This window comes from Bidens hawaiensis, unplaced genomic scaffold (assembly GCF_021521415.1).
Source record: "Bidens hawaiensis isolate Kalapana, Puna unplaced genomic scaffold, B.hawaiensis_p1.1 tig00001087_1, whole genome shotgun sequence".
NCBI lineage: Eukaryota > Viridiplantae > Streptophyta > Magnoliopsida > Asterales > Asteraceae > Bidens > Bidens hawaiensis.
The window spans coordinates 1577820-1589198 of NW_027491062.1; the positions used below are offsets into that span (position 1 = coordinate 1577820).

Sequence of the window (11379 nt, forward strand, 5' to 3'; positions counted from 1 at the left end):
AAGTCGTCATCCTACTTTTCAAACATTTCCTAATAATTTACGGATTTACCTACCGTCTGTGTACGTTTATATTATCGATCTATAAACAATCAAAATAATTTGTTCATATCTGTTTTAGAATGTCATGAGGGATTAACCATTGCATTTATAACATCTTAATCTTAAATCTATATAATCGAAACCATTAAAAGCTCTTTTGTTGCTCCCCATATTACCTCAATCTACCGGATTGTTTTATTTGTAAATAAAGACTTCTCACGCATTTGACCCGAATTCACGAGTATTAGTCTCACCAAACCCAAATAGCCCTTAAACAGGTTATAACATCTCATTAAATTAAAATTTAATATTACTACGAAAATTAATATCCGTTTTTTTTACAAAAAAAACTTTATTTGTAATTAGGAAACAATTTTATTGAAACAAAAATAAGCGGAGCATCGGTCTCACCAAACCTGGATAGCTTTTAAACGGGTTATAACATCCTGTTTATTTGTGAAACCCTTTAATCATCAACCCTAAGTATATTATTAACTTCGTTACGATAAATAAAATTAAAATCCAAAAAAATATATAAATATTACACACGAAAAATGTAAAACAACTCTCGTAATACGAGGTATAAAAGCTGGTATATATATATATATATATATATATATATATATATATATATATATTGTTTAAAACTAGATGAATAAATAGTTGGTTTTTGTCACATCATAATATCATATATACTTTAGATATTAAATTAATTCAAATGTAAACACGCTGAAGCTTAATCAACAAGATACTTTGAGAGTAGTTTGAGGTTAAATTTCCATGTAAGTATGTAACAAATATTTGGATCTTTGCATATTATTAAAAGACTATGTAAAAAGAACAATTATTTGGATCTCAAAAGCTTCATGGCATGTATAGAGTTGACTTGAAGTCAACGTGGACCATAAGAAACTTCATGGAAGCTCATTTTAACCAATATGTGAAAACAAAATTAAGCCTGCCACTTGTTTATGAATATTAAAATATTAAAATATTATATGTCCCATTTGTAAATACATATATATTTTCCTTGTAATGACTTTGGTCTTTCTTTATTATATATTCTCTCTATATAACTAATCTTAATCAAGAGCATAGACACATTCAACTTACAACTAACAACTTATAGATCTATTTGTGTGTTTTCAAAGAGAGAAAAATAATGGAAGTAGAGAGAGATTCAATTAAACTTGACCTGAGTAATGATCTTATCAAAGATGCTTGCAGTCTTTCCATGAAAAATCATAATAATCAAGATGATTATGTTACTAACAACACCAAGAAACATGCATCATCAAAAGAGGTTTTCATCATTGCATTCAAAGGTTCATTTGAGGTTGATGGTTTCTACAAAGATGATCACTTTGGAGAAACCGCGGTTGATGATAAACTGTTTCCGTCTCTCCAGCGTATCGGACAGGGTCTACTTGGAAAAGTCAACGGATCACTTCTGATCATATTTCAGAATCTTTTGAACACTTCCGGGCTCAAAGCAGAGGTGCGGTTGACTTTTAGTTTTTCATTATTGATCTTAAAATTTTAGAAGTTTGACTGAGATAAAAGTCAAACGACGGATTTGCAGGTTGAGAATGCGGTAAAAGAAGGTAAAAAGATATTATTCGCGGGGCACTCATCCGGTGGTGCACTAGCAAGTTTTGCCACACTTTGGTTGCTTGATGAATACACAAGAAAACAAAACAAAAGATTTGCAATCGGTTGTGTAACGTTCGGGTCTCCCCTGATAGGTGATGGGACCGTCACCCACGCGGTTAGGCGAGAGAAATGGACGGATCATTTCACTCATTTTGTCTTGGAGCACGATATTGTTCCTCGTATGATGCTAGCTCCAAAAACATCCGTTCTAAATCACCTACCTAGTATTTCCAAATTCTTCCAAGATAATGTCAACCCCGTCGTCACCACTCAAAAGCCCAACAAAATTGCCAAATTTTTAGGCAAAAAAAAGAGTGAAAAACCCGCTGATCATGATCCGATGGTAGAAGACGACGATGCTGAAAAGTTTTTTGTAAACGTGTTGATTAATGCTTCGACCGTTGCAAGCCATGATGCATATGATCTTATGGGGCCTACAAATTCTCTAAAGGAGAAGTTATCAGCTGACTTTGTAAAAGTCAGCCCGTACAGGCCTTTGGGTAGATACGTTTTCTGTACCCTAGGCGAAGACGCGGCTTCACCCAGGCAACAGCTCGTTGTAGAAAACCCTAATGCTGTTCTACAGTTACTGTTTTATTTCTTGCAGTTACCCAATGAAGATCAAGTTTTAGCTCAATTTGCAGTTCAGAGTTTACATGAAAACTTTGGTTATGAAGAAGAAATTAACAAATTGCAGATAGATAACAGAGTTAATCTGAAAGACCTTAACAATCACCTTTTGACATCTAATGGTGCTACCGGTGATGTGGTCCGTATCAAGAACAAAGCTCTATTTGAACTGGTTAGTACTGATTCTTTTACCTATGAATGCGTCGACGATGGCTATGTTTTATACCTAACGTATCAAATTGAAAAGGTTACCATAGAAGAGAAACGTGTCAAAGTGTAATTTAACGCATAAAACCCACTAAATAATTTGATTCAATCATGCAAAAGACTTTTTCTTCCTCTTATCAGAAGAAAAATATATCCTCTTATAAAGGTTAGAATATTAACCATATAAAAAAAGACCTTTTCTTCCTTTAAGAAAGTGAAAGTATCTAATCATGCAAAAAGCAAGATTTTTTTTATATAATAAACATATAATAGATGAACTTTATTATAATGATTTATCAGTTCAAGGATTTAATGTGTAAATTTAGAACTTTTTGCAATCATATTTGATGTTACAGAAAAAATATTTTAGGTCAATCCAAACAGACCCGTTTACAACAAAAAAAAAAACAAAAACAAAAAAAAACTTTGTTTTGACTCAAACCCATGTAGACCCGTTACTCGACCCATCAATTTTGCCACCTCAGCCATCTTCATGAACTAAACTTATAATCATGTTCTTATAGGCTGCAAGCGCGAAATGGTGTCTATTAGCGGCGGAAGAGGCCGAAAAGAGGAAGAAAGAAAACGAGGATCAGATTAAAGAATCCATGAGAAAATATAAATCAGACAACAGCAAAACAAAACTAAAGATCATAGAAGATTTGATTGACGAGATCCTCGCGTACAAACGAAAACACGATGATGGAGAAATTGATTATTACGAAGCATTCAAGCTTCAGAACGAGCATGACGACTTTAAAGCTAACGTTAACCGTCTAGAGCAAGCTAAAATATGGGATGTAGTTATGGAAATGGTTGTGCGTAAGGATTTACCTGACGAATTTGAGACGTGGGATGAGTTGGTGGAATTAGCGACTCAGTTTAGAAGACTTTATGAGCCGCTGGATATTGCAAATTACTATCGGCACTTTAAAGGTGATGATAATCAGGGAACGCCTTATATTCAGGTCAGACCAAAGAGGTATAAGTTTACACAGAGATGGTTTGAACACGCAAATGTGACGGGATTTGAGAAGGGTTGTGAAAGTACTTTTGTTGCAGACGTCGAGGAACTTACAAACGAGGTTATAAAAAAGAAAAAGACGATTGATGAGGTTAAAAAGGGTCTAGAGAGCATACATGATAAAATTAAGAAGTGGCAATCTGATGAGAAAATCGCAAATGCAGATGTGCTTTGGGGGAAATCTGCGTTGTCTAAGTTGGATGCCACACTGACGAATGTTAACTAGACTTGTGAGGGTTAACAAGGTAATGCTTGTATGAATAAAAATTTCGATTGTTGTTATTTGTAATATGTATGAGTGATTGTGTGATTTGGTTGAACTTTATATTATTTGTACTTGTTCCTCTTTGATTCTGTAATAGTCATCTTAAGTTTTTTATAGTTGGTGTCACTGGATGTATCGTTTTTCAGTTTTATAAAATCTTACAGTTACTTTGCGTGCTTTTTGTTACACACACATGCTAACTGATGACTGAGGCAGCAATTGACAAAAGTCTATTAAGGGTTTTGATCAAAATATTTAGTAGGTTTTATGCTTTAAATTACACTTTTGACATGTTTTCTTCTATGGTAACCTTTTCAATTTGATATGTAGGTGTAAAACATAACCGTAATTGACACATTCATAAATAAATAGGTAAAAAAATCAGTACTTACCGGTTCAAATAGAGCTTTGTTCTTGGTATGGACTACATAACCAATAGTACCATTAAGTTGTTTCAGATTAACCATGTTATCCAGCTGCAATTTGTTCTTGTTAATTTCTTCCTTATAGCCAAAATTTTCATTTAAACTTTGAACTGTAAATTGAGCTAAACTTTGATCTTCATTGGGTAACTGCAAGAAATGAAACAATAAATGTAGAACAGCATAAGGGTTATACCAACAACGAGTTGTTGTCTGGGGTTCAGATCTCCGCCTCGAGTGCAGAAAACGTAGCTACCGAAAGGCGTGGAAGAGCTGACTTTTACACCATCATCCGATAATTTCTCCTTCGGAGAATTTGTTTGTAGGTTCTATAAGATCATATGCATCATGGCTTGCATCTATTGATGTATTAACCAACACATTTTCAAAAACTTTTCAGCATTGTTGTCATCTACCATCAGATCATGATCAACTGCTCTTTCAGGCGGTTTTTTTTTTAAATTTGGCAATTTTTTTGGGTTTTTAAGTGGTGACGGGGTTGACTTTTTCTTTCAAGAATTTGAAAATACTAGGCAGGTGATCTTGAGCGGATGTTTTTTAAGCTAGCATCATACTAGGAACCATATCATGCTCCAAGACAAAATGAGTGAAAACGAAAACATGGTGACGGAACAACTGATTACTATGAAGCTTTCAAGCTTCAAATGAGCATGATGACTTTAAAGCTAACGTGAACCGTCTAGAGCAAGTTAAAATATGGGATCTACCTGATAAAAACTAGAAAAGCCATTTTCCTAAATGCTCTTTCTAACGCATCAAGATGGTAATTTTCTTGTAAGTTATATATTAGCTAATTGTCTATAATACCTCATTAATAGTAAAAAAGGATAAAAAAAATCTTGTGAACCAAAATCATTTACTGTCATAAATAATTAGCATTGTTGACAAAAAGCCTAGGGAAGGATATGGATATCTACATGTATAGGTAATAAGCGTAAAAATCCCATTTTAGGTTGATATTGATACAATATTAATGTCAAAATCATAAACTTGTTGTAACATTGTGACATCTTAGTTTGACATTGTATGTTTATTTTTTTTTTGTTCTATTGATAAGCAATATTGTAGCGAAGAGTGCATATTTTGGCCTTTTGATTTCTCAAATTCAATAGAAATATAAGTAAATAACACATTTATGCATAAGAAAATAATTTAATAGTCTTACCTTAAGAGTTGCAGGTGGCTGATACCGTCATTCTTGAAAGAGTAGAGTAAGCATCCTGTCCAGCGGCCAGAAAGCTTCCATGGAGCTAAAATTTGAGTTAAATGAATAAAGAAACAGTACCAAAAGATTAATATATAAATATCAAAATTTGATAAATAAAGACAAGAAACACCTGCCCTAAGTGTTAGTTGTTACTATATAAAAGTAACTATACAAAAGTGTGTAAGCTAGCATTTAACACAAAGTACTCAAATCAAAGATGCCATACACAGTGATGAACTGTGAATCGAAGCAAATTAAACATAATCATATACTAAGTTAAACCTATAAAACAGAGATTAACTGAAATACCAACAAAAGAGGATGTTTTCTTGTCAAGATTTACCGAATATCCATTGTATACATCGCAAACCCATGATCTTTTGCCCCAACAGTCATTTAATATGTCACCAAAATTTTGGCGCTACAAACTCACACAAATGTAAAAACAGAACTAAGCTAAAAGATCCAATGCAAATCATATTAAATTGTAACATACGATTTAAATTGTATGCTAATGTATTTATTGATAGATAAATAGAAGTAGGCAACGCATAAACATAAAAGCTCCTTAAACTAGTAACAGTATTGATGGATCAAATCAACTCAAAAAGGTTTATAAAATTGTCTACAAGACAGCTTGAAACACAGTTGAAATGACGTACTTGATTTATATACGCCCTTATGTATTAACATACCAACAGCCAAACTCAACATCGACATATTTCCCAATCACTAATCGACATAACCTACGATTAATACCAGTTTCTAACATTTCAAGAACCAAAAGACACAAAACGGGCCCCACATTATTCAATCTAATGTCCGACTCCTGATATCATACTGTAAGAACGAGCCAGTTTCGAACTCATAGTCCCCTGATCAAACTGCTCATACTGCTTCCTGCAACCGGGACACCGACAGTTATCTTCAAGAATCCGTTTGTAACAGAAAAGACAGAGCCTGTATCCACACGGGCACGGAAGAAAACTCGAGTCGGTTAAATCCAAATCTTCACAACATATAGGACACGCCGCTGGTGCAAACCCGACATTCTTGAAACCGTTTGTAACCGAATTCATCGGGAAACTGTTTTGTTTCAGCAAATTTGGTAATCCCTGAGGTCGAAAACAATCATCCGGTCTCCACGCCCGATGACGATTCACCGACACATCTTTAATCGTCTCCACAGGCTCCAAATCACGGTTATGGTTACGATCATGCATTTCACGGTCCGAATTCGTATTACCGTCACTTTTCACCTCATCAGCCGCTAATGCATCGGCAATAGCTTCCCAATCATCCAAGCAATCATCTTCTTCCGTCATACTTCCCGAATAACATCCGCCACTGCTACTACTACTGGTTGTGAAATTAGTAACCGAAGTGTTACTAATCAAACTCAAACTACCGGCATGATCATTCGGGCTGTTGGACGGCGACTCCCAATCACGGAAACGATTCTCCTCCGGGTTAACAACCAATTTCGCAACCAATCGGTTTTCGCCTTTACCCGACCCACCTTTATTCTCCTCCTTAAACCCCTTATTCTTCACTAATAATATTAACACAAAATAAATTAATTAAAATCAAATCAAACAATTAAACAAATTCAATAAATAAAATTAGAGAAAATCAAACCCACCTTGAGATAACCACTGTTCACGTCGAACATCAAGCTTACACTGATTCAATTTCGCAGTCCGATTAACCTTCAAAACACCAAAATTTAATCAAAATTAGGTCAAAATTAGAGCAAATTAGGTCAAAATTAGACCGAAAACCAAGAAAACTCAACAATCCATCAAAAACCCACATCAAAAAACACGAAATTGAATCGAATTACATCCAATTAAATAAAATGTACCCGTTTTTTCTTGCCTAATTCCTTCAAATTGGAACCAACGGTCGAGATCGAATCGTAAACCATGGCTGATGAAATCACAAATTGAGACCCGGAAAACACGATTCGAATGAACCTGAGAATAACCCACGAAGGAATTGGGTTGAAGATTAATATTATCGATTGAATTTTGGTAACGAATTGTTAATTTGGTTTAGGTTTTTTGCAGACACATGAATGAGAATGAAACGGAGCTTGCAATGAACTGATGGTTTTATAGTTCGGGTTAATTTACGTTTTTGTCCTTTGATTTCGGGTTAATTTACTGTTTGTTGTCACTAATTTTTGTACAACTTAAATGCTATTTAGTTTAATTCTTTTTGTTTTTGTTTATGATGTTCGTTTGCTATTATTGTTAGTGTGAATGTATCTATACGGGTTTGTGAATTTGTTGGTTTTGTAAAGATATGGATTTGAAACGTATTTTTTGTTGAAATATGATGTGTTTTAATCTTATCATTAACGTATTTTAGTGTGAATGTATCTATACGGGTTTGTGTTTGTTGGTTTTATAATAAAGATATGGATTTGAAACGTAGTGTTTGTTAAAATATGATGTGTTTTATTCTTATCGTTAACGTATTTTAAATAATAAAAATAACTTTATACGTTAAAAACACAAAATAAGAATAGAAGTATACTCTTTTCCTGTGTTATCTCAAAGAACTTCTATGATAGGTCTTTTAGGTAACGTCATACTCTCATTGTCACACCTTTTAGCAACACTAGTGATCACCCATCTTCACTTTGTGACATTCACCTCCTCTTCACATTCCTCTGTCGCACATGTATTCCCTCTCACGCATATTCGGCTTAGGCACACTCGAGGCGTAAAACACGATTCTTGAGCTGTTGAAAGTTTAGCTTATTATTAATGTTAATATGCTAATTTACTATTTGTTTAAATTAAATGAGAGGTTAATTGCTAAGAAAAAGTATTGGGCCAAGGATGTGTGAACTGAAGCTAATGGGCTGAAAGATGAAGATGGGCAAAGTACTAAATAGAGCTCAAGTATTAAAGTGAAGGATGTTCAACTCATCGATTTGTGAAGTAATCACTATGTAATTGTGTTCAGGGTGTCATCAGTTGTGAGGGGCAGACCTACGTTGTCCGGAGGAGGATCACGAGAACCCCTTAAGTTTTGAAATTATAGTGTAACATTATATGGAAAAGCTTGAGAAAACCCCCTTACCAAAATATGGGTGAACCCTAACGCCTTGTTCTTGAGTTTTTTAACTAACGAAAGAAAAGGAAAGGAGAGGAAAGGATAAGAAAGGGAAGGGAAGGGAAGGAATTTTTTTTTAATATGTTCTTGAGTTGGAAGGAAATTAGAGGAAATGAAATGATAACAATGTTAAAAAATAGTTATCCTTAGTAATCATCCCATTTTTGAGAGGATAACTTATTGGGAAAATACATTAATTTAATCATTCCTAACTCCTACTCATTTCCTTTCCATCCTAAAAAAAACTCAAGAACACTCATTTTTTTAAATATCCTTAGTTTTCCTTTCCTTTCCCTCCTTTAAAAAAACTCAAGAACAGGACGTAAGTGTTATGCTGTAGTTTTTTTCTTCAAGATCCGAGTTTATGCTATTGCAGAGAGTTATAGATTAAGTTTGCTTGAGTTCTTGTAATGTTGTGGTGATCACTTGTGTTTGTAATATATTGAGTTTAATAATCTACATTTTTTTAACCAATTTTAACATGGTATAAGTGCCATGAACTTAATTCATCTTTCAAAACATTTAAGAAAAAACATAAAAAAATGCGACCAATTGCCGGTTCTATACTTCTATGAAACGGCCCTTGGACCTTACCACAATGACATATTGCCGTTAGTTACGGCCCAACTATGTCAACGAATCTGGGCCGGATTTGGGCTTTAATTGATGAAATCCATTTTTTTTTCTTGGACAGATAATATACTTACTAAGAATCTAAGATTATATCATGAAATAGAGTAAATGGGTCAATACGAAATGCAATATCCATGTGTGGAGAGTATACTAGAAACAAATTCCTACGAAGATGGCGCTTGCAAGGAGGAATATCCAGGTGAAGGATAATCGCTACCCTCTTTGCGACTTGGGCTATGAGTGGGCTGACCACATTACTATCGGCTGCTTAGTGACGGCGGTAATGTGGGAGCATATAAGTCGTTGGTGCAAAGTTCCTCCTATCTTTGGTTTTACGGTTAGAGATTTATTAGCCCTCTATAAGTCTATTGAGCTTCGCGAAGTTGAAAATGAGGTTCACGGGATTGTTGTCGCTTGGTGGAGAATTTGGAAGTTGAGAAATGAGAAAGTCTTTTAGGGTAAAAGGTTAAGATAGACGAGTTGAGTGGAGACATAAAGTTGTCCGAGTATTTTTGGTACAAGTTTAGGTCAAAAAATAGCCAAATAGATTGGTCGAAGTGGTGTAAATTCTTGTTCAGATAGTTTCCTTGTTAGTTTTTTAGTGGCTTCTCTCCGTTTGTGGAGGTGGTTGTTTGTGGTGTTGGGTTTTTTCGTTTATAAAAGCTACTTTTTCGAAAAAAGATTATTTGAGGACTCAAGAACCGAACACATGAGTTGATCACATTATGGTCCTTAAATTATTAATACAAAGCTTTGAATTAAATCTATAATCTAATAAATACATAACCTAGTACATCACGAGCCACAATTATGTGAGACCATGATTGTTTTCCTTGCTTAGGTAACTAGATCTAAATAAATAATATATTCCATAGAAATCTACAAATTTTAATAAATAAAATCTATAAAATCTGTAAAATTGTCTTGATAATCAGTTAATAACAAATTGTTAAATACTTATATACATTTTATTATTTTGAAGTTGATGGTCTCTCTGAAAGCAACACATTTATTATTTAGGATAGAGGTATCGTTTTCTTACATTCCGTCATCCCCAAACCTTGTTAATAGCTTTGTTTTTAATAAGATATTAACCGACTAGGGTTGTTGTTATAGTATAAAATTAAAAAATCTACACACTTTAAAAAACTCATTATTAGACATCAGAAACATGCATTACACCTCACAATAATAAGTTAACGTTGTGGACCATGTCCTATATGAACTTATACATACGATATAATTATATCTAAAAAGCTAGCTATTCAGCTAATGATGCTATTACAAAGTTTTATTTACTGTTTAAGAAAAAGAAGTGGTGCTTTTTTCTTTTATATCTATAGTTCATTAGTACTAGTACATTTTATTAATTAAAATCTACAAATCAGAATATTCTAAAATACGTCAAAATCAATTCTAGTGAGTGAGGAGAGTCGGTGCACATCCGTACCTAAAAAATTACATATGAGACAATGCACTAAAAATAATAATGGATCATTTTAGCTCCGACATATATCTATATAGGTACCACTTATTAATGATGGAGGTGACATCGGAACAGATTAAGATTTTCAGATAGAAGATTACATATAGTTAGGACCCGAAAAAATCGGTCATGGTAGTTATGAAAATACCTTCGGGACAAGGGTTTTTTCAGTAGACATTGTGTGTCCATCAATATTAAGATCGGCTCACGATTACCCACCATGCTTACGCACCTTAACAACCATGTTTGATTCATCAACCACTCAGTGAATACTTCATACCACATATTTACTCTCATTGGAGAAATGGTCTACTTGACACGGGTTCATAATCATATATGACAAGTCTAATGATGGTTCTTGTTCTTTCTTTACGCGTCTCCAATCCTTATTCGTTATATCAATTAAACGAACATAGTATAAACAATTAAGAGTGGTTATCATTCAAAAGACTACATAATTTTAACCAAAAATACAAATCTAGGTTTTTTTAAAATCCAAATCACTTTATTAAATTTTAAAAAAGACATATATATTGTTTAGATTCAATGTTTTTGAGGTTAAATGCATATTAGTTAAGCTGTCCCTACCAACAATATTTTGACCGCGTTGATTTCACCAACATTGGCTTGCTACTCTGCCGACACACCACTTCTAGGCAATGTTGT

At 33.9% G+C, this 11379-nt stretch overlaps 2 protein-coding genes across 2 annotated transcripts; one reads left to right on the forward strand and one right to left on the reverse strand.

Moving 5' to 3' along the window:
• The first annotated feature begins 1119 nt into the window (after positions 1-1119).
• LOC143558460 (protein EDS1-like) lies at positions 1120-3932 on the forward strand. The gene is made up of 3 exons (XM_077047299.1): positions 1120-1537; positions 1622-2494; positions 3054-3932. Exons 1-3 carry the CDS (start codon positions 1202-1204, stop codon positions 3777-3779), a joined length of 1935 nt encoding a protein of 644 aa, XP_076903414.1. The 5' UTR covers positions 1120-1201; the 3' UTR covers positions 3780-3932.
• A 2217-nt stretch (positions 3933-6149) lies between these two features.
• On the reverse strand, positions 6150-7772 carry LOC143557158 (uncharacterized). The gene is made up of 3 exons (XM_077046297.1): positions 7333-7772; positions 7111-7177; positions 6150-7020 (listed from the first exon to the last, which is right to left on the reverse strand). The coding sequence occupies exons 1-3, from the start codon at positions 7393-7395 to the stop codon at positions 6284-6286; spliced, it is 867 nt and encodes a 288-aa protein (XP_076902412.1). The 5' UTR covers positions 7396-7772; the 3' UTR covers positions 6150-6283.
• Between the last annotated feature and the right edge of the window lie 3607 nt (positions 7773-11379).